This window comes from Triticum urartu, chromosome 5 (genome assembly GCF_003073215.2).
Source record: "Triticum urartu cultivar G1812 chromosome 5, Tu2.1, whole genome shotgun sequence".
In the NCBI taxonomy this organism is placed as follows: domain Eukaryota; kingdom Viridiplantae; phylum Streptophyta; class Magnoliopsida; order Poales; family Poaceae; genus Triticum; species Triticum urartu.
In genome coordinates, this window is record NC_053026.1 from 419,119,162 (window position 1) to 419,142,804 (window position 23,643).

The window sequence follows — 23,643 nt, forward strand, 5'->3', positions numbered from 1 at the left end:
TTTGATCCCAAACATTACATTGTGAATTAAATAAAATTTGTTACCCATAATCCAGGTACTCTCTCCGGTCTTTTTTAGTCTGCATATAAGTTTTGTCCGAAGTTAAAGTATCTTACTTTGACCAACCTTATAGAAAAAGTATCAACATTCATAATGTCAAATCAATATTATTAGGTTCATCATGAAATGAAGTTTCATGGTATACATATTCGGTATTGTAAACGTTGATATTTTTTAAGATAAATTTGGTCAAACTGTGCAAAGTTTGACTTGACACAAATCTAATACGCGGAGTAAAAATGACCGAAGGGAGTATCTTATATTCATTTTTTGTGCATTATTTAATTTTTGATCGTGCTCACTAATTTACCCAAGTCCAGTTTCACACCTAGTAGTTTGATGTTGTTCCCTAGGCCAGACTTAGGGTTGTTAGGCCCTTCCCAGTGCTCCACCATGGACAGATGCTAAGCATGTCACATAAGCAAAAAAAATGACATGGCACTACATTTAAGAAGGAGAGAGAGCACTTTGGTGACCTCTGGAAGAACCTATGCCAAGCGCGAGAACCTAGGCAAAGCACTTAAATGAAACAATTTGACCAATGCATGAAAGACTTTAGGTGCTAACTCATTAAATAAAGTGTGCTTAGCAACAACAAGTTAAGCACCTATGCATTGAGAAGTTGGGTTGCTAAGGTATTTAATGCACTTAGCACCTCATCTAAGCACCTTTGCATTGGTAGTAGCCTTAAAGCCTTTGCTTTAACCTGTGCCACTAGTCGGCTTTTGTGTTTTCTTCTTTAGTCGTTTTGATGCTTTTTTCCCTTGCTGTGATTTTTGGCTTGTGTCTTTGGCTAATAGCCGGGTTGCCCGACGTCTCTGTTTGCCCCTAAGTTTTCATTAGTTTGCCCCTAAGTTTGCCTTATAACCAAGGAGGTTGAAGTCGAAAGCTGTCCAACACAAGTATTTGAGATCGGATGCAGGCAAAGTTAAATCACGATGGAAGCACATATTTTTAAGACCAAACTAGTTTTTGGCACCCAAAATATGATGCAGTAGTTAAAGAGCTTAAATGTTTTTACAACACTTCCTAGGCATTCAGAGGTCCGACTATTAGTAGTGACTACTCTCTTATTTTGCTTAGGAGGCAGTCTTGCTCAGTCAGACGAGCTCACCCCATCACAACGTCGAAGTAATTGTCCGACGCCAGCTCGTTACCGTCTACACCCAAGGGGATGGCCTGCGCAATGGAACATACGTTGAGCATCGGGTGGTGGGCCTGGAGTATTGCCTAGGCCTGGCACGCTCCTTCCCGGGCGGCAGATGCCTTCTAGGAGCCAATCCGAAGTGGCGCTCCTTGAGGACAGATGACGAGGTCAAAGAGGTTGCACGGGGTGCCTTCTTCGGGCCCGAGCATCTAGAAGATTCCCTCCATCGCCAGCTTGGAAAGTGTGTGCAGCTCCCGGAGCTGCTTGAGGGCCTGTTTGATTTCAATAAGTCACCCGATTTATAAGTTAGGTGACTTAAAACTAGTGACTTATAAGTCACGCCTGTTTGGTTGTCACTTGACTTATAAGTCACCTGACACATCTTTCCACACCAATCAACATCATGCAGATGGTGGGACCCACGCAAAAGGGGGTGACTTATAAGTTTTAAGTTGGGGTGGAGCAACTTAGGGGCTGTTTGGTTCCAAATAAGTCACCAACTTATAAGTCGAAAAGTGAAAAAAATGACTTATTTTGCCAAACAGACCCGACTTATAAGGGCCTGTTTGGTTCCAATAAGTTATCTGACTTATAAGTCAGGTGACTTAAAACCAGTGACTTATAAGTCACGCCTGTTTGGTTGCCACCGAACTTATAAGTCCCCTGAGCACATCTTCCCACCTTGTTTTTTTATGTAAAGGTGGTAGGACCCATGCAAAAGGGGGTGACTTATAAGTTTTAAGTTGGGGTGGAGCAACTTATGACTTATAAGTTGGGCTGACTTATAAGTTGGGTCCGTTTGGCAAAATAAGTCACTTTTTGCACTTTTCGACTTATAAGTTGGTGACTTATTTGGAACCAAACAGGGCCTAAGTCACCCCAACTTATAAGTCATAAGTTGCTCCACCCCAACTTAAGGGCCTGTTTGGTTCCAATAAGTCACCTGACTTATAAGTCAGGTGACTTAAAACCAGTGACTTATAAGTCATGCCTGTTTGGTTGTCACCTGACTTATAAATCACCTGAGCACACCTTCCCATCTTGTTTTTTTATGTAAAGGTGGTGTGATTCACGCAAAAAGAGGTGACTTATAAGTTTTAAGTTGGAATGGAGCAACTTATGACTTATAAGTTGTGGTGACTTATAAGTTAGGTCTGTTTGGCAAAATAAGTCACTTTTTGCACTTTTCGACTTATAAGTTGGTGACTTATTTGAAACCAAACAGGGCCTAAAACTTATAAGTCACCCCCTTTTGCGTGGGTCCCACCACCTGCATGATGTTGATTGGTATGGAAAGGTGTGTCAGGTGACTTATAAGTCAGGTGACAACCAAACAGGCGTGACTTATAAGTCACTAGTTTTAAGTCACCTAACTTATAAGTTGGGTGACTTATTGAAACCAAACAGGCTCTTATGACTTATAAGTTGGGATGACTTATAAGTCAGGTCTGTTTGACAAAATAAGTCATTTTTTTCACTTTTTGATTTATAAGTTGGTGACTTATTTGGAATCAAACAGGCCCCGAGCTTGTCTCCGAGGATAGCTAGGTGGGAGACATAATGGAATTGAAGGCAAAAGGCCCTGTCCTGCCTGTTCTCTAGATCGTGGCTTTCATAGTAAAATTGGCACGCACGGGCAACACTTTGTGGCAGTACGACGAAGCTCTCTAAAGAACGCCAAGCTTAGGTCAGCTTGGCATACACTCGACGTCTGAAAATGCACCCTAATTGTACAACTCGACATGCTTCTTGATGACTTCCTGGAGGAAGGTGGTGGCGGCTCGGACAGCTTGGCCAAATTCTTGCTCCTCTTGAAGGAGTGTGGCGGTCTCTTGGGCCTCTTCCTGGGAAAGTCGAGCTTCTTTCCAGACGAACTCAAGTTGTTGTTGAGCCATCGGGAGTTGCATCTCGATCTTGGCAACACGCTTCTCGAGTGTTGTGAAAACAAAAGGCAAGACGAAGGAGAAATGATTACCTTCGTAAAAAAATGACATAACCGATGTGCCATACCTGTGGCGATTTCGATGCTCTGCTCAAGGTGTTGTGCTTTGAGCTCCAACTGGCCCAACTAGTCCTTCACCCTCACCAAGTTTGCGGTGAGGAGCTGGAACTCCTGAGCAACTTTCTGCATATGTCGAAAATGGAAACAATTGAGCAGTGCTAAGTGATCCGACATGATTCGATCTTGCGATCACCTCTTTGAGCCGACCTCTGTCTCGGGGGGCTGTTGTGTTCATGTATTTAAGAGCAACTCTAGCAGACCCCACATTTTACCGAACTATAAATTGTGTTTGCAGGTCGCACGGGAGCGCTTATGCAGGCTGAAAAATATGGCGGCAGAACAGAAACCGCAAACAAACCCGTAATATTTTTTAAAAAAAAGTTGTTTCGCGCGAGAAATTTAAGCAGCAGCTCGCCAGAGCTCGCTCGCATAGATGGTTCTTCTTCGCATAATAAGTTCGTACACTTCACATACATATTAAATGTCAGAGATGCTAGACAGGGCCTATGCTACCGCACCACTACTAGGGATGAAAATGGAGTGGAAACTTTCCGTTTTTTCCAGAGGAAAAATGGAAACAGAGAGGAAATATGAAAACAAAAATGGAAATTTGCAAAATGAAAGTGGAAATGGAATTTTTTATGCGGAAACGGAAACAAAAATGGAACGGTGTTTTCTGGTGGAATAAGCATGGAAATGGAACTTTCCGTTTCCGTGAATATGGAATTTCTGTTTTTACTATAGACCTATAGCTGCTTTGTAGCCCAACCACTAAAGAGAACACAATGACACAATTAGTAGAATGCATGTAAGGCCCAACTTCTACTACCACACATGTACTCAACTTGACCCTATACGCAATTGTCCGGTACACTACAATACTACGCTAAGTTGCTAACATAATGATATTATTTTGTAGCCATGTTAACAACTCATTAAATTTGTTTGTTTTTGTGTGCATTTCTCTATGATTCAAGGGGTTTTTAAGTTCCGATCAATGCCTATTTCTGTTTCCGTATCCGCATTGTATTCGCTCCGTGTCCGTTTCCAGTAGTATCTGTTTCCGTATTCATTTCCGGGGATTCTGTATTCGTTTCCGCTTCTGCAAAAAAATATGAAAACAAATATGATAGCACTCAGTTCCGTCCGTTTCCGCTCCGTTTTCATCCCTAACCACTACAACAAAACTGAGCTCACCGGAGCTCCTGCGGTAGCTGCTCACCGGCGACGATCTGTCGGAGTCGGAGGAGTCCGAGTCGAGGTCGATGTAGAGCTTCGCCTGCTCCGCCTTCATCACGCGCAGGTCAGCCTCCTTCAATGCATGCGCTTGCGATGTCGTGACGCCCGTCTCGAAGAATAGCCGCTCGTACTCGAGCTCACGCCGAATGCACTCTTCCATCTCCTCCTGCTCCCTCGCCGACCGCTCGAGGACGACGCGCTCGAGGAGCTCCTCCTGCCCCAGGGGGAGGTAGTCCTCGGGCCCGAAGACGCCTCAGCGCGGCGGCGCATCGGGCACGGCCTCCTCTGTCTCCCTCTTCACCGGAACAAACCACGAGCTCGATGCTCCCACGGATGAGCACCTCGCAGACCAGTGGCCGGATGAGCTCCCCACGGACCAGTTGCCGGAGGAGGCATGGCGGCGACGGGCGAGCTCGAGATCGAAGTCCTCGAGCTCGCGGTGGTTGAAGGCCGGCGGCGACCAGGTACCGCAGTTGAGCCACCGGTGCGCCCCCCGCTTGCGCGCACCGGCAGATCTGGCGCGGCGGCGGCGCTCCGGCTCATCCCCCGAGTCGTCCATGGCGGTCGAAGGCTCGCCGGCGGCGACAAATCGAGCGACACGGTTGGGAATTGGGGGCAAATGTGGCTGCGGGGGGATACGGTTTCGACCCGCATCTGCCCCGCAAACCCGCAGTTATACTGGCTCGGGGGTAGCGTTTGCGGGCTGCGGCAAAAATATTTACGGGCCGGACACTGATGCAGGCTCTGGTCTGGCCAGAAAAATGGGCCGAGCCCGTATAATCGCCGGAATTATGCGGGTTCGCACCGGATGCGGGGTCTGCTAGAGTTGCTCTAACAAATAGTAAGTGCTATATGGTTTCTAAGGAATATTTAATCCACAGGCCACCCACCTGCGCCTGACCTGCGCCTTGGGGCTGCTGCACATCTGTTGTTTTTCTAAGTATGTACTACGTGAGGTCAGATTCCATCCTTGGGCCGATTTATGCAAATCGACCTGACTATTAGGGGCTACTAGATCTGCAGTTTTTCACTTAGAAAATAAAGATCCTATCGAGAATGATTTAAATCCTTGGGTCGGCTGCTTGCGCTCAACCTGAGTCTCGGAGGCTACTACACACTACGTTTTTTCTAAGGCGGTGATTCACCAACTTGCAGCTCGACATTTTCCCTGACCGAGCCACACCTTGGTGAAAGGCAGAATGCAAAACTATGAAGTACTTTTTCTAATGTCTAGTTGTCTACCAGAATTTGTATCGACACACACTTTGAGAGCTACTAGCTATACTACCATGCACGAATTAAGATGCATGATGGACGCTTATCTCTATGTCGACCGCGAAGACATCCATCATGTCCTTCACGCCCTTGTTCAGAGTCAGCCTGCTCTGCACCAGTTTGAGATTGCCCCGTTGTGCCGAGGTCATTACTCGACTTGTCTAGGACTTGTTCTCCTCCCAGCATTGTAGGGTAAGCTACATATGTCTCCTGCTCTGGTGTCACGTCCCACGTGGCAATAAAAGACGATGGTGGGGGAGGAGTAGACGCGGAAGGAGCTGGCGTGGTGGACGACCCGTCCATCGAGGCCAGATCAACATGTGTGAAGGTGATACGTCTCCAACGTATCTATAATTTTTGATTGTTTCATGCTATTATATTATCAACCTTGGATGTTTTATATGCATTTATATGCTATTTTATATGATTTTTGGGACTAACCTATTAACCCAGAGCCCAGTGCCAGTTTCCGTTTTTTCCTTGTTTTAGAGTATCGCAGAAAAGGAAAATCAAACGGAGTCCAATTGACCTGAAACTTCACGAAACTTATTTTTGGAAGGAAAGCAACCCGGGAGACTTGGAGTCCACGTAAGGGAAGCAACGGGGAAGCCACGAGGCAGGGGGGTGCCCCCCTGGGCGCGCCCTCCACTCTCGTGGGCCCCTCATGGCTCCCCTGACGTACTTCTTCCGCCTATATATCTCCATATACCCTAAAACAATCGGGGAGCACAATAGATCGGGAGTTCCGCCGCCAGAAGCCTCCGTAGCCATCCAAAACCAATCTAGACCCGTTCCGGCACCCTGCCGGAGGGGGCAATCCCTCTTCGGTGGCCATCTTCATCATCCCGGTGCTCTCCATGATGAGGAGGGAGTAGTTCTCCCTCGGGGCTGAGGGTATGTACCAGTAGCTATGTGTTTGATCTCTCTCTCTCTCTCTCTCTCGTGTTCTTGAGGTGATGCGATCTTGATGTATCGCGAGCTTTGCTATTATAGTTGGATCTTACGATGTTTCTCACCCTCTACTCTCTTGTAATGGATTGAGTTTCCCCTTTGAAGTTATCTTATCGTATTGAGTCTTTAAATATTTGAGAACACTTGATGTATGTCTTGGCGTGCGTATCTGTGGTGACAATGGGATATCACGTGATTCACTTGATGTATGTTTTGGTGATCAACTTGCGGGTTCCGCCCATGAACCTATGCATAGGGGTTGGCACACGTTTTCGTCGTGATTCTCCAGTAGAAACTTTGGGGCACTCTTTGAGGTCCTATGTGTTGGTTGAATAGATGAATCTGAGATTGTGTGATGCATATCGTATAATCATGCCCACGGATACTTGAGGTGACATTGAAGTATCTAGGTGACATTATGGTTTTGGTTGATTTGTGTCTTAAGGTGTTATTCTAGTACGAACTCTAGGGTTGTTTGTGACACTTATGGGAATAGCCCAATGGATTGATTGGAAAGAATAACTTTGAGGTGGTTTCGTACCCTACCATAATCTCTTCGTTTGTTCTCCGCTGTTAGTGGCTTTGGAGTGACTCTTTGTTGCATGTTGAGGGATAGTTATGTGATCCAATTATGTTATTATTGTTGAGAGGACTTGCAGTAGTGAAAGTATGAACCCTAGGCCTTGTTTCAACACATTGCAATACCGTTTACGCTCACTTTTATCATTAGTTATCTTGCTGTTTTTTATATTTTCGGATTACAAAAAACTTTTATCTACCATCCATATTGCACTTGTATCACCATCTCTTCGCCGAACTAGTGCACCTATACAATTTACCATGGTATTGGGTGTGTTGGGGACACAAGAGACTCTTTGTTATTTGGTTGTAGGGTTGCTTGAGAGAGACCATCTTCATCCTACGCCTCCTACGGATTGATAAACCTTAGGTCATCCACTTGAGGGAAATTTGCTACTGTCCTACAAACCTCTGCACTTGGAGGCCCAACAACGTCTACAAGAAGAAGGTTGTGTAGTAGACATCAGGAGGATGTCGCTACTCCACATGGCGGATGAGGGAGTTAACCTCCTCCTTGGCATCTTCGTTGGTCCCGGCCGTAGGTGGAGTCACCTCGGTGGCGCGGGGCTGGGTCCCGTCTCCCGCGTTGGATACAGGCGGAGGATTGATATGTCTCCAATGTATCTATATTTTTTTAATTGTTTCATGCTATTATAGTATCAATCTTGGATGTTTTATATGCAATTATATGCTACTTTATATCATTTTAGGGACTAACCTATTAACCCAGTACGTAGTATCAGTTCCTGTTTTTTGCTTGTTTTGGGGCTTTTTAGAAAAATAGTACCAAACAAAGTCCAAACGTGATGAAACTTTACAATAATTTTTTTGGACCAGAAGGGACCCTAGATGGTTTGTAGGCCATAAGAACTATGGGAGAGCCACGAGCTCACACGGTGCACCCCAGGGGGGAAGTGCGCCCCCTGAGCTCATGGGCTCCACTTAAATCCGTCAAACCTAATTCCACCTCTATAAATTCATAAATATTACCAAACCAACAGAGAGCCACCCGAAACATTTTTTTCGCTGCCACAAGCTTTTGTTCTTCCGCAATCCCATCTGAAGAGCTTTTGCCGTACTTTGCCGGAGGAGGAATCGATCACAGAGGACTTGTACATCATCCTTGTTACCTTCTGATGATGCATGAGTACTTCACCACAGACCTACGGGTCCATAGCTAGTAGCTAGATGACTTCTTCTCTCTCTTTGATCTTCAATACAATGTTCTCTTTGGTGTTCTTGTAGTTCTATCCGATGTAACCTTCTTTTGCGGTGTATTTGTTGGGATCTGATGAATTATGGTTTATGATCAGATTATTCATTGAAAGTAATTGAGTCTTTTTTGAACTTTATTATGCATGATTGTTATAGATTTGTATTTCTCTCCGATCTATTCAATTGGTTTGGCCAACTAGAATGATTTATCTTCAGTGGGCGAGGTGCTTTGTAATGGGCTCAATCTTGCGGTGCTCTATATCCCAGTGACAGAAGGGGACACGTATTTGTATTGTTGCTATTAAGAGTAATTAGATGGGGTTTATTCATATTGATTAGGTTTACTTTGCCTAAATCATGTCATTTTGCTTAAGGCGTTACTCCGTTTTTATGAACTTAATACCATATATGCATGCTGGATAGCGATCGATTGGTGGAGTAATAATAGTAGATGCGGGCAGGAGTCGATCTATTTGTCTCGGACGTGATGTATATATACATGATCATTGTCGCGAATACGTCATAACTATGTGCTTTTCTATCAATTGCCCAACAATAATTTATTCATGCACCGTATGTTATGTGTTCGACAGAGAAGCCTTTAGTGAAAACTATGGGCCCTGGGTCTACCTTTATCATATTATAAAAACTAAAATTCCTCTGCTGCAATTTATTTACTTTTATTTTATTTTGCAATTGACCTATCTACCACTACAAGATTTAATCCTTGCAAGTGACGGGTCAAGGGGATTGACAACCCTCTTGCTCACGTTGGGTGCAAGTATTTGCTTTTGTATGTGCAGGTGTTGTTCATGAGGTCTTGCGCGATTCTCCTACTGATTCGATAAACCTTGGTTCTCATTGAGGGAAATACTTATCTCTACTGTATTGTATCTCCTCTTCTCTTCGGGAAAAACCCCAACGCATCTCACAAGTAGCAAGGATCCATCGGACCACCCTGGAATGACATAGGGTCGTTGGTGAGCCTGGTGTCCTCCTCAACCTTGGCTGAGAAGGCAGCCGCGAAGTTGTGTGTGTGGGAGAGATGCACCCCTAGAGCACACCAAACCCTTGGGGGTTGCCCTCTCTGTTGCCCAATGCTCCAGTTTTCTCTCCTGTCTAATTTGATCTAGAAGGGGACGTCACTAGGTTGCTTCTCTCCTCTCTAATTTTCTCGACGGTTCTTTGTGATGGTCCATGGAGTGTTGCCGAACCTCTAGATCGTATGCATGGATACCTCGAAGGTACCGTCTACTTTGGTGCTATGATCTTCTAGGTGAAATTCTCACGGTCAACCTAACAATGGGAATCGGCAAATCTTCACCTACGTCTACTCCAGTTTCGCTACGTTCTAGGCGAGTTGATTGTTAATCTGCACTTTCATATTATTCCTGCGTGAGATTGCGTATTGTAAAACATTTGTTGCATAACACGTTCTCTAGTCTCTACAACACCCACATGATGACATGAACAAGGAATTTTCCAAGAAAAAACGTATGCTTAATTAATAATCCTAGTGTCTTGACCATTAAGGTAAGTTGGTGCGTTGGTGCTTTTTAACCATCAAATCATATCCTATCATATCACTGGGGTAAACTAATGAAATAGAGCCTATCCTTACGTGCCGGAAAAGATGGGTAGGAAATTTGACTAACCTCGGTGTTTTTTTGACTAACCTTGTTGTTTAACTTCAATGATACTCCAAACATGTAAATAGTAAAGCCGACAATGGAATAGTTAATCTTAAAAAAAGTGAAGTGAAACTTGGATTAGACTAAACCACCCGGCCAAGGATGACAAAGCTGGGACACGTCATATTGCTTGTGTAAATGCATGGGGATAATGAGAAAGCAGAGACATGCACCGATCGGTTATAAACAAGTGTTCGTCACGTCCAAGTCAAGCCGTCAAGATTAATTAAGCAGTTCTCACACATGACAATTGTGATTGGCACTTGAGTACCACATTAATGACTCCACATTTACCGACTTCAACATGGGAAAACATCCTTTATCTCAAAAGAAAGAAGGAAAAACCATAGAAAAAACATAAGCAAAACTACACCCCTTGGTGTTGGCTAAGGGCAATGACACCGGCACTAACTAGTCTTTACACTTGGTGTTGGGCCTGAGGGTGATTCCACCAACACTCCTCGTCTTAACGCATGGAATATGTGGATTCTTTTCTTGAAATGAGGATTATTGGAGATTGGACAGGCAACAAAGAACGAGCAATAAAATATCAACACAGAGGACATAAGATTTTAACATGAAAATCCCCTCCAATGAGAAGGGTAAAAACCACGGGTTCCGGTTAGCGAAACTTTACTATATCAGAAGAGGTACAAACACATGTGATTTACAACGATGATCTAATCCCGTGTGGCGGCTTACAAGAGGTATATAAATAGCAGTGGTGACCTAGACCGAAATTGATCGGTACCGCTCTGCTACGGCTAAGGCTCCCGGTGATGGGCCTTCGTAATCGAAGGGAGCGTCTTCTTCCACTAAACGCACATCGCTGAAAGGTCTGAAATAAATTCAGAAAAATACGAGCACCAGTACCAAGTCTGGGTCTTGAACTCTGATAAGCTAGGTATATTATTGTGCTTCTAACCATCTAATCGCAACCACATGTTGGTTCACGGGAGTTCTCGTTGAATAAAAGCCAAGGACTTTAATCAAGTTCCAAGTCAATAGCATTCACAAAGACTTCTAACGAGCAATATAAAGTACTTTTAGACTGCTCACAGTGTAGGGTAACATATTGAGTAGTAACTTGCCGATGTTATTAGTCTATGTTACTACCTCCATAGTGGGTAGTAACATATGAGTGGTATCATGAAAGAGTTCATTTATTAGGCTATAGACTCATTATGTCTTGAAATATGTGATGTTACAGTAACTACCTAAGTTACCACAAACCCCTCTCTCCTTATTAATTAACTGCCACATAAACAATCTTGTATTGAAATATGTGATATTACTAGTTAAGTTACTCCCATTGTAACTAGTCTTACAAAAGTTTCAACATAAAGAAACAAGGGTGACGCCGACGCGCGGCGCGTCTAGCCTGACAGCCACCACCCGCGGTAGCTCTCTCCTCCTCCTTTTAGCGGTCGTGCGAGGGTCACGGCGTACACGACAAAGCAAAGAAAACCCAAAGAGATTAGAACTAATTGCAAGGTAGTACTGCACAGGTCAGGCGTGACAAGAGAATCAACTGAATCTTTCGCCAAAATAAAAAAAGAATCAACATGATCAACTGTATAATAATTGTTACAAAAATAGTGTTCCGTACAACTTTCTTCCTCCGTTCTCTCGGCACAAAAACAATCTGAACAACAGGTCATTCAAATTAAGGCCCGTTCGCTCTGACTAATAACTCTCCCGGAGCTGTAGAGAAAGTAGCGCACTTTTCCGTTGACAAAAGATAGATGTTCTTTTTCTAGGGCTCGAGCTTTGGCATCCATCTCGTGGAAAACATGCCGGCCGGGGATGGAATTTGGATGGATGGAGTACTCTTTTTCTCTCACACGCATCTCCAAGTGTGATCGCATGGTACGCGCATCTCAATCCATGTGATTTGGTGCATAGTACTCCTGCACCAGATTCATCCCAGGACCGCGAGGCCGACTTCATTAATGGCAGTACTAGTACGTACTATTCTGCAGCTTGGTCCGTCAGCCATGACGCGAATCGTGACCTCGCCCCCTTCAATAATGGATGACGTAACCGGAGGCGATACAGCGTGACCTCAGGCTGCAGATCCAATGGACGAGCCGGCCAGACCAGACCACCGCTACCGCTCTCTCCAGCTGCGTCGCCGATGTCCCACGTCGCAATCCAACGTGTCCCCCAAATCCCCCGCTATATATATCGCCCGCGCCCATTGCCAGTTCTCAAAACATTCAAGTGTCCTCTGCTCGTGCTTGATTCTCCTACCTCCGGCCAGAACAGTCGCAGGGGCGTGCATGTGTTGCTTCTGGACCATGGGCACGGCGCCGGTCTGCCTCGACCTCATGGTCGGCCGTCCCATGGACCGCGAGCCGTCTCTGGCGAGGTGCACCGGAAGCAGAACCGAAGCCGGCATTGCTAGCTCGGCCTGTAGCAGAGCACCTTCCATGACCAACGACGAGGTACTTACCCGCCCGATCCTTTCCCACTCCGTCTCGTGCATTGCCTCAACGAGGTGCTGACCTGACCGTGCCAATTTCCAGGCTAAGATCCTGGAGGCGAAGCTGACGCAGGTGAGCGAGGAGAACCGGAGGCTCACGGAGATGATCGCCTACCTTTACGGCAACCAGGTCGCGCGCCAGAGCCCCGACGGCGAGGGCCAGCAGCCCGCCAGCACGGCCGGGTCGCCCACGCCGCCGGCGGGGAGAAAGAGGAGCCGGGACAGCATGGACGCCTCGCATTCTTGCGATGTGGAAATTAGCAACAGGAACGTAGGCACGGGCGAGGCCGAGCATGTCGATGTGGACAGCCCGCTGAGCAACGGCACTTGCCGGAGAATCAAGGTCAAGAAGGTCTGCACCAGGATCGACCCATCGGACACGAGCCTCGTAAGTGTCAAATTGATCATCAAACGCCGTCCAAACCCCAATGGATCGTCCACCGATCAAAGTATTAATGGAAGTGGTGGCATCTGTAGGTGGTGAAAGATGGGTATCAATGGCGGAAGTACGGGCAGAAGGTGACACGGGACAACCCGTCCCCAAGGGCCTACTTCCGATGCGCCTTCGCGCCTTCCTGCCCTGTCAAGAAGAAGGTGCAGAGGAGCGCGGAGGACAGCTCGGTGGTGGAGGCGACGTACGAGGGCGAGCACAACCACCCGCGCCCCACGCGGGCCGGCGAGCTGCCGGGCTGCACCACGCAGGGCGGCGGCTCGGTGCCGTGCTCCATCTCCATCAACTCCTCCGGCCCGACCATCACGCTGGACCTCACCAAGAACGGGGGAGGCGTGCAGGTCTTGGATGCGGGGGAGGCGCAGCCGGACATGAAGAAGGTGTGCCGGGAGGTCGCGTCGCCAGAATTCCAGAGGGCGTTGGTGGAGCAGATGGCCCGCGAGCTCACCGGCGACCAAAAGTTCACCGACGCACTCGCCGCGGCGATCCTGCGGAAGCTGCCGGATTATTAGCATAACTAATTATAGAGACTACGCGAACTTCAGAAACTTCCTAATTTTGTAGCATTTGGAACACAAAAGGCTGACGTAGTACAAAATTTGATCTAGTACAATATTGAATTCGATTACAGACATTTTTACAATATATTAAAACCCATAGGCCATGGCTGATCACAAGCTCATCGGCTTACGGGTAGACACTAAATTCCAATAAAATAGCAAAAAAATCTAAAATTTTCATACATCAAAGATGAACAAATTTTCTATGCGCGTGCAAAACTGAATGACAATATGACATTGGGGAGCTTGGGGCAGAAAAAACAAAATCGGTCCTTCAAAATAAAAAAAATTGAACATTTCTTAAGACTTCAATTTATTTTTGTCGAGAGCTCTTGTGATGTCATATCGCCATGAAGTTTTGCACACCTAGAACTTGTGCACCATTGGTGCCAAAAAACAATATATTTTTTGCTGTATTTTTTCATTTTATTGTTCATCCACAGAAGCAGATGCTCCTGTGCACCGAAACGCCATACTCAACATCAAAATATCACATCTTCTAATAGTAATTCCAAGATTAACTCTAGTAGAGTCGATAACACCCCCTTCGTATATAATGATCATCGCCGATACGAAGACTAGACGGGTAAAAAAACACTCGGAATTTTTTTCCAGCCCGCTCCCTTCGTTTCATGTCACCCTTGTTTCTCGCCGCCCGCGGCTATAAAGACTCGGCCGCGACACGTCTTAGGGCACATCGTTTCCTCCTCACCTCGTCCCTAAATTCAACGCTAACGTAACCCATCCTTGCCACGCCATGGACTAGTTGAGCCGCCTCGTGTCGTCACAGGTGGCGTTGGCCGGCGATGCTTCATTTTCCCACATCACCATAGCCTCATCCTTGGGACCCACGCCGATGGGTGGCTGTCCTCCCCCCTTGTCCTTGGAGTTTAGAGAACTTGTGATTTAGTAGTCCATGTCCTCAACTCTGACATATTGGATTTTGAGGCTGACTTTGACTCCGGCATTATCGAGCTCAACCCCTTCCCATCCCCCTCCTCATCAACATGAACAAGCAACACCAACTAGCCTTGGTGCTTGAGCAATCCATCCATGATGATGACGCTCGCTACACACTTGTGGCAGAGGAGCAACATGAGTTAGAGCTCGCGAGGGAGAGGTCCATCTAGAAGATTGCTGACTGTGCCACCACCTGCCAACTCGTGCGGCGCTAAGCCTTCCAGAAGCGTGCATTGATGTCGCCCGTGAGACCAAGTTCGAAGGCATGTGCCACCAGTGAGGCGTTGGACTCCAACTCTAACTAGCCATTGTCGGTTCGAAGGTCATTGTAGCTAGCAATGTCGAGTAATGATATTGCGTATATATTCATGTAGTCCAATAGTGTCTGAAAATTGCTTCTTGTTATTTTCCTTAGTCTAAAAATGCCACTATGAACATGCACCATCATGTAGATTTTGCCACTATATATGTGAGTTAACTACTTTCAAGTATTTGATGTTGATCCAACCTAAGATTTGTTAAAAATCAATGCCAAAGAAAAGTAGAAATTTTGAGCAAATGCCAACAAAAATAAATGTGACAGGCGTAATTTTTCAGGGCTAGGATGTGACAAATATGAGTTTGTACATATGTTCTGCACCCTCCAGTTTTTTAAGGGTGCACTCCAGTAAGTTTGGAGGTTGTGAATATGGAAAATCTGGTAGGATATATCTAAAATTTGCAACATATATATTACAAAAAAATATATTTGGGGGGGGGGGGGTTACTGATGCATGGTTAGCAAAGTGGAGAAGAGAGGCACAAGACAATGTTTGCATGTAGTCGAAGTGTAGCAGAACGTGATGTGTAGAGCGCAGGAGCGCAACCTGTCCATGTATAACCCATCGGGGGGAGGGGGAGGAGGAGGTGGGCGTTGGTGTACCTTGTCGGTGTGACAACCACATCAGCCTCTCAAAGGACCGCGGTCAGGTGCTTCATGGGAGGTGGCTCAGCAAGGTAGGGCTAGGGGTGACTAGAAACATGAGTAAACGAACTTGTCGACATGACACGATGTACTTAGCGTCCTTGGGACCAAGCACCTACTCATGAATGCAATGCAGCACAATTATGGGCCTCTTTGATTTGTAGGATTGTAAAAACACAAGAATAGGAAAAAAATATGATTGGAATGCCATGTCCATTTGAATCGTAAAGGATTGAGTTTGTTTGATTGATTCACAAGAAAAAATGATTTTATTTCAAGAGGTTACATGCTAAGGGGCTGTTTGGATTGTGACTATGTTTGTCTTATGTTGCCATATTATTTTTGCCACACTTGCCACACTTGCCTAACTTGAGTTGCTTAAATTGTTAGACCCACTTTGGCTTGCCTAAGAGAATCTTGCCATACTTTTTGTGTCTATGACATGTGGGGTTCACTGCTAATAAAAAAAAATCTTGTCTTAGGTGTGGCTAGAACCAAACACCCACCTAACTTGGTCAAATTTGTCTAAGGTGAGATGTGGCAAAATGTGGCAATATGTGGCTGGAAACCAAACAGCCCCTAAATTTCCTATGAAGCGTAGTACTTTGGAATAACACTGGTCTCCTTTATGTTGTTGTCTCCGTCCATTGCATTGTCTAGATCATCCACACCATGACCAAAAATACACAACTCACTTTAAGTACTTGTTAGAATTTACATGATTAAATCATTGCAAAATCTTGACAGGAACACAATACTTGTTGATGAGATTTAGCGATCCTCTCCTACATCCTTAGGACATAATTACGGTGCTACTTTTCGTGTAGTAAAGAAACATTATACAATAAGATCAAAGCCGTCAGTTGAACGTTTTCAACATTACCGAAAAAAACCTATCTAGCCTAACTGTTTTGTCAAGTTTATTTTAACTATCCTATGGTGCATTTATTTGTTAGACTCGTGTCAAATATGTTTGGTTCTGGATCCTAACTCATGATGTATCTCCTCCATCTGACATATTTGTCATGCTTATGTGCATGTCATCTCTCCGGCCAGACCAGAACTAGTTGAGAATGGTATTCAAAATATCAAACTTTATTTTGCAAACTAGGCGGATACTTGGTCTATCATCAGTCTTTCATATGCAGTTACTGGTCACAAGAGGTAGAATGAAGGAAGCTAATCTAATGAGAACTAATCCGGCTTCACCCAGTGCTCAAATTTCTGATGTCACTCACCAATAATGGCTTATGTCATACTCATGTGAAGGATTCCTCCTTAAGAGACGACCACATGCATACATGAATAGAGAATTCATCAAGAAAAGGCTTATGCTCAATAATCCTAGTGGTTTGTGGCATTAAGAAAAGTTGGTGTGTCAAGTCGTTGTAGTCATCCAATCCAATCATATCATATATCCTATCATTGGGTGAACCAATTAAATTATCTACCCATTACGTACCCCCAAAGAATCTTCATCGTACCAGAAGGGTTAGAGGTTAAGGAGACCAAGCTACAAAACCCAAATCTTAACTTCACATGTTGCGGGACAGATAAAACAGTTAAACGATAGAATTTATGAATCTTAGAAAAGGTAAAAATTTATATTGGTGGTAGGATGCATAACTCAGATTGGGCGCCTATGCAAAAGCTCTCGGGCAGGGATGACGGACCCTTTAAAGGCGGTTGGGACACGTCATATGGGATTACATGCAAGGTGATAACAAATTCAAATGAAAAAGCGAAGAAAAGTCACAGTTTGTTATAAACAAGCGCATGTCATGGCTGGGTCAAGATCTAGTCATGGTTAATTAAGCAACTTGCACGTGGTAATTGTAGTTAGCACTTACGTACGCAATTAATGTGTACACACCTTGACTTAAAAATGAAAAATGTCTTCTGCCTTGAAGAGAAAGAAAGGGGAAAATAAAATAAAACCACACCCCTTGGTGTTGGCAAGGGTGGTTCTTTAGATGAGCGCTTACAACAACTCTATGAGAGTCATCATATCCACGTCATCCATAATGTATATGGAGTGTTCTCCATAATATTTGAAAGGTTGCAAGGATGTGCGCACAGTCTTCATATATAGAGCATATGGAGCGCACTTCATAATGTTTTAGAGGTTGTGCGCAAACACAGAGTCGCCATAATGCAGCATCTATATCTTTTTTGTTGTTGCGTCAACTCAATAGCCACACAGTTAGTTTGAGAGAACATTGCATTATAAATTCTTATATAGAGGTCAAAAGTCTATTAGTGACATTTTCATACTAAGCATGGATGACATTTTACGTATTGGGAGCACTTCCGGGCCTAGAATCTCGGCTTTAGGGGTGTCGGTGTCCAAGATTTACAATAAATATAGTATAGTTTAGTCTAAAATCATCATAATCTCTACAACTAGTCTTAAAATAACATCAAATTGTTCATTTTTTTAGTTTTAAGTACATAGTCAAATTTATATTACAATTTAGGAGGGGGGGTACCATGGCACCCATGACACCCTCATTAGATCCGCCTCTGTTCGAGAGAAGCATTGGATGAGGCATCAACTGCTCGTCTCGTGAGCTATGAATGTTATGCATAGGGCACAAGCATATGTAACGAGTCCACCCGTCCTCTAGGAACGGCGGTGTGACAGTCAGGCAACGTCATCTTCGTCCCGTTCCTTCCCACAGTCATCGAGGCAGACTTGTTTATCAGCGAGGGAAAGGCCCAATATGGCGTGATTCGTCTCGGTGAATGTCACCATCTCCGTGTCGAATGCGCGTCATCTGTTGCACTCCCTCTCTGCCACAAAATTTGCATGTCCTACATCGTAATGGCGCCAGATGACGCGATCCTACTCCGTCACGGGCGGCGGGTTCTATGGGGCGTTGACACGCGTCGACCGCCATTAGTTGTCATGCTTCCCGATGACATTCGCGTGGTCATCTGTGCCGTTGGCAGGGAGGGAAGGTGGGCCACGTGGGATGAGGAGGGGTGAAACTTCTCTCCCCCCCAGCGCTTGGCGATGGAGCACGCTGAAAAGAATTGCCCCTCCAAATAGGAAGGCTCGCAGGCTCGATTTGAAGTGGCCTCCATAAATTATGCTGATCGGGAGCAGGATGGTGACTCTGCTAGAGCATCCTTTTCGTCCAAAATCACCATATCGGTGGTTATTATTGCAATCGAGCCAATATGATGACTCTTCTAGAGTTGATCTTACTTTGTTAGCTTGGCGGCAACATTGTATTAAAGTGTAGTACATGCGACATAGGGTATGATCAGATAGTTGGGTAAGTAAAATCTACATATGCAGAAATGAACCTAGCCAAAGTGAAAGTTACAACCAATCCCCTACGCATTAAGGTTCTTGTTGAAGTCATAGACGAACTCATCATTGTTGTATCACCATAGGATTCGTCCCCATGAATAACATCGAGAAATTCAGCTAATGAAGTATCAGAGGACGAAACATCGTTGAATTGACACAATACAAACGAGGCACTGCATCGACCTAGGTAGGCAGCCAGGCCAACGTCGCCAGACCATGTCAATGACCATGCTCGTAAAGGCTCGAAAGAATGGATTGGTGAAGAAAACGATGATATCGCAGCGACGCCCAAGGAACCCCATGAACAGAAAACAAGAAGAACCAACTCGTCGTTCATGAAGATCTGCGAGGAAAAAAGGACCAGCTCCTCATCAACAATGAGGCAAAGCGTCACCGAGACAGGATTGCAGTCAGAGGAAATTTATTCGAGACAACATCACCAGCACCATCAAAGGGACATCGCTACGACACTAAACCTAATAGAAGAAACTTCTTAATGATGGTGCAAATACGAGAATTCTCATCTCTCCGCTTTGCAGCATGGAAGGAGGCGTTGTGGAGCAGAGGGGCGAACATTGGATCTATGGTGACGACTTGGAGAACACTGGCTTACATAAATTTATTTTTGGTGTTTCACTGATAGGTATTCAACGAAATATTTTTGTGTCAAAATTTCGAATTAAAGGATAAAATACTCGAGGTATTTTTGGGCCGGTTAGATAGTTGGTAATTGTGAATATTAACAACCATCTGATACTATACTGAGTTTCCAATTGTCAACTACAACACCCTGGTTCGGTAGAATTTACATACAAATTGCATAGGTTTGTTCCGGCAATTCTTTTGCATGGGTTTTATGTGTAATACTAGATCCTAAATTTTCAATTTAACTAGATTCGCTCCAGTAGTTTTTAGAGAATATTTGCTCTACTAATAGTACTATTGCCAATGTTAGGCGTTAGTTGGTTGATAGATGCCATCGAGTGGTCACCCACTGAGCCGTCCGATAGCAATAGCATAACCGTTCGGTCTTGTCCTCCCCTGATTGTATCATTATGTGAGCAGCCCCCTACCCTCCCCCTTCCCGCACGAAACGCATGCCTCGCGCAGAATAACGTGGATTTTGTTGCATCTCCGCGTTGCAACATCTCTCATCCGTTGGCTTGTGGCTCTCATTGTTGTCTTGTTGTAGCCATCCATCCCTTGCAACACCGATGATGAGCTTTACAACATCAACGACGGGTCACAACAACAACGTTTGGGCGACTTGCAACACAGGTGATGGCTCGCAAGAGTGCAGTGTGGTGGCTCGCAACAGAGTGGTGCGGTGGATCGCAACACCAGTGAAGATGCCTGCCCTCTCACGCTTGTCGCAATATGGCTGGCCTGAGTGGCACGCAGCAGGTTGCATCAACACCACTGTTGCTGGTCAAGGGGGTGGACCCATGATGCATGGGGGAGGCGGTGCTTGCAGCACTCGCAATCGCCTCGCAGCACGAGTGGCCTGACATTGCAGCAGTAAGCTCCGCCGGCGGCGGCCTCAACATGACTCGTTGGAAGAGAGGAGGGGATCGGTCGGTTCTCTGGCCAAGAAGAGGACCAATTAGATGAGAATAAGAAATGAGAGGATGCGAGAGAACGGTGCATTGGTCTCACCGGTAAGTGACGTGCACGGTCAGTGCCTTTGTGTGAAAACCAAGGTTTTCCTTACAGTAAACACGAGTTTACGACAAATCAATACACGGAACATATGGTATGCTGCTTTAAAGTATCATTCATTCTCCTTCTCCAGGGAAGAAAAATCATTCATCGTGTTTCCTTCTAGAGAACTAGAGGTTTTCATTGCAGTAAACACGACTTTATGACAAGTCAATACACGGAACATATGGTATGCTGCTTTAAAGTATCATTCATCTTTCAGGAAAGAAAAAATCATTCACCGTGTTTCCTTCTAGAGAACCAAAGGTTTTCCTTCAGTAAACACGAGTTTACGACAAATCAATACACGGAACCTATAGTATGTTGCTTTAAAAAAAATCATTCATCCTCTAGGGAAGAAAAATCATTCATCGTGTTTCCTTCCGGAGAACATGCAGCTCTCTTGGTGGTAAAGTTTTGCTTCACCGGAAAGTAATCCGACGGGTTCTCCCCTGGCTGAAAAATAAAACGCGACGACTTCAATTACCTCCAGGTCCATAGTAATATTCAGAATCGAGAAAGACTTCCGTCGAGACTTGACAAGTCAGGATGCGTGTCTCTCCAGATCCCACTTCTTTTTTCCTTTCGAGATTTGGGAAGATGTCCAGCCCCTACATAAGCAAATGACATACTCCCGTGACGCGCGGCGCATGCGGTCATCGCCGGGCCAAAACGCTGGTAGCTCTCTTGGCTGCAGTCGTGCATCGGGTCACGCCGTACAAGACAAGGTGAAGCACAGTAACTAGATCGCGCAACGGTCACCATCGGGCCAAAAGCGGAGTGCTGTACAGGTCCGGTGTGAACAGTTTGAGTTTCGCGCAAGTTTCTTCCCATCTCGCAGCACAAAAACAGTCTGAACAAGTCTCTAAAAATTTCAGAGGCATGCTCTGGCCAACTCCTCCCGGTAGAAATATGCAAATAAAATGGTCTAAAGGAAATCGTAAATATTCCGCACCCTTCTCGTGGAAAACATGCGGTTAGAGCAACTCCAACGCGGCGACTCCTTTCGTCCGCCGCTGTCTGTTTGGATCGCCACGGACAAAAGTGATGGTCCAATGCGCCGATCATATTTTTAAAACGCGTCCGCGCGTCCCTATTTTCGGCCCAAATTTGCGACTAAAATACGTTGGCGCGGACGCGTCGCACATCCTTCCGATGTCCGCCGCGTCCCGACATGACGGTCGGCCAACTACCCCCCGCATCTTTATTAATGACGACTGTGGGCCCAAAGCGTCAGCGATGGCGGGCGACCTTTTTTAATCCGAGCGTGCGGGGGGGGGGGGGGGGGGGGGGGGGGGAGGGGGTGTCATCATCCTCTTCCAGATGCCTGTCCCCATCTAGCCACCCCACTACTCCCCCGTCGACGACAACACTAGCCACCATGGGCTTCTTCTCCGGCAAGAACAAGGGCAAGGCACCCGCCGGCCCTTCGCGCGCCCCCCCACCACCCCCCCCCCCCCCCCCCCCCCCCCCCCGCCTCCGTCGTCGTCTTCCCACCGGCCTCGGCAGCGGATTAGCGTCCCAGTGCACCAGGCGAAGTGGCACTGGGAGCACCGCATCCGCATCCCGTATCCCGATGTCACGCTGCCACATGACTGGCACTTGGATTTGGAGAGGATCCCGATGTCAGCGGCACCGCCTTCAGTGTGGGTGCATGCGGAGGAGGTGTGGCATCGACGGCATCAACTAACGCCGGAGCAGCGCCTCAACCTTGTCTATGCATCCGACTCTTCGAGTGGGAGGTCTGATTCATGTTTCAGCACAAGGAGCAGCGTCCGCGACGTGCGGGCTGGCTTCCTGCCGCCGCCCCTCGTTGTGCGCGACGAGGACCGAGAGGCGGAGGCCGCCTACCAAGCGGCGCTGGCGGCTGCCCTCCATAAAAACGAGGAGGACGAGCGGCGCAAGGCGGCGGAGGAGGGCGCGGCGTACCGGGCGCGCCTGTCGAAGGCCATGTCACTCTCCGGTGCCAGCGACTGCGTCATGCCGTTGCTGTCCCCCGTCAAGGCCGAGCCCGCGCCGACGCCCATCAAGCCCGAGCGCGGCAAATGGGACGGATACGTGCGCGAGTGGGTCAACACGCCACCCATCTGGTTTGGGGCGACGCCGGCACAAGAGCGGATCTACCTGGAGCAATGGCGGCAGCGCAGGCGGGCGGAGGAGCGCCGCGAGAGCGAGCGGCTCGAGCAGTTGGATTGCGAAGCGGAGGAGGAGCGCCGCGAGACGGAGGAGGAGGAGCGCCGTGCCCGTGGTGGGCCAGCCCAGCCGGCGGCGGCACAACCAATGGCGGAGGGCGTCACCACAACCTGGGGGGACAGTGTTCCGCTGGGCTAGCCCAACACCGACACTTATCGACCTCACCGGCCCCGACGACGATGACAAGGACTCCTTGGGCAGCACATCCCTACTAGTTTTTAGTTTTATTAAATGTTTCTACTTAATATAAAAGTGGACTTGTAGACTCTCGTCGGCCTTTGTGGCCGACATTAATGTTTAATTAACATATTTTATTTTTTATTTTTTTACGGTGTTTTTTTCGTATGACCCCAAAAAAGTTGGTCAGGCTTGTGTTGGGTGCAAGCGCCGATCCAAATGCAAAAACGAATTTGGATGTTCGCTGGGCCGAACCAAACAAACAAAAAGCTCTTAAGAGTTTGAACGAAGAAAGATTCGATCAACAACCCGTATCATCCAAACCAAACGACGAGGCGCCGAGTATGATCGCATTTATATGTGCATCCCTGCACCGCACGAGATTCTTCCGTGGACCACCGTGTGTTTCTGCTCTTTCTCCGGACAGACGACGCAGCACTGATGGGCGATTGGGCGTCACCCTGCAAACTTGCTGCCACTGCGCACCCTGCAGACTGGGTGACGCGGGCAGGCTGACGTTTCGCGCGTGACGTTTCGCTGCCACGCGTGCGTATGACCGAGCCTGACCACACTCTGTTTCCCACGCGACCGCGACCGCGGCGTCCCGCTCCATCCAAACGACATGTCCCCCGAACCCCCGCTATATTTACCGGTCCTTTGGGGATGCCAAAGCATTC

General features: G+C 46.6%; 1 protein-coding gene across 1 annotated transcript; it reads left to right on the plus strand.

The window, feature by feature from the left end:
* Positions 1–12,386: 12,386 nt before the first annotated feature.
* Positions 12,387–13,723, plus strand: LOC125556126 (WRKY transcription factor WRKY76-like). Its single transcript, XM_048718912.1, has 3 exons — positions 12,387–12,606; positions 12,688–13,032; positions 13,122–13,723. Exons 1-3 carry the CDS (start codon positions 12,442–12,444, stop codon positions 13,605–13,607), a joined length of 996 nt encoding a protein of 331 aa, XP_048574869.1. The 5' UTR covers positions 12,387–12,441; the 3' UTR covers positions 13,608–13,723.
* Positions 13,724–23,643: the final 9,920 nt, after the last annotated feature.

Excerpts from the sequence above, each read along its gene's own strand:
- LOC125556126 (XM_048718912.1), top strand. The coding sequence starts at position 12,442 with ATGTGTTGCTTCTGGACCATGGGCACGGCGCCGGTCTGCCTCGACCTC. Across the intron at positions 12,607-12,687 it reads CTTCCATGACCAACGACGAG|GCTAAGATCCTGGAGGCGAA; the intron begins GTACTTACCCGC and ends GCCAATTTCCAG. Across the intron at positions 13,033-13,121 it reads ACCCATCGGACACGAGCCTC|GTGGTGAAAGATGGGTATCA; the intron begins GTAAGTGTCAAA and ends TGGCATCTGTAG.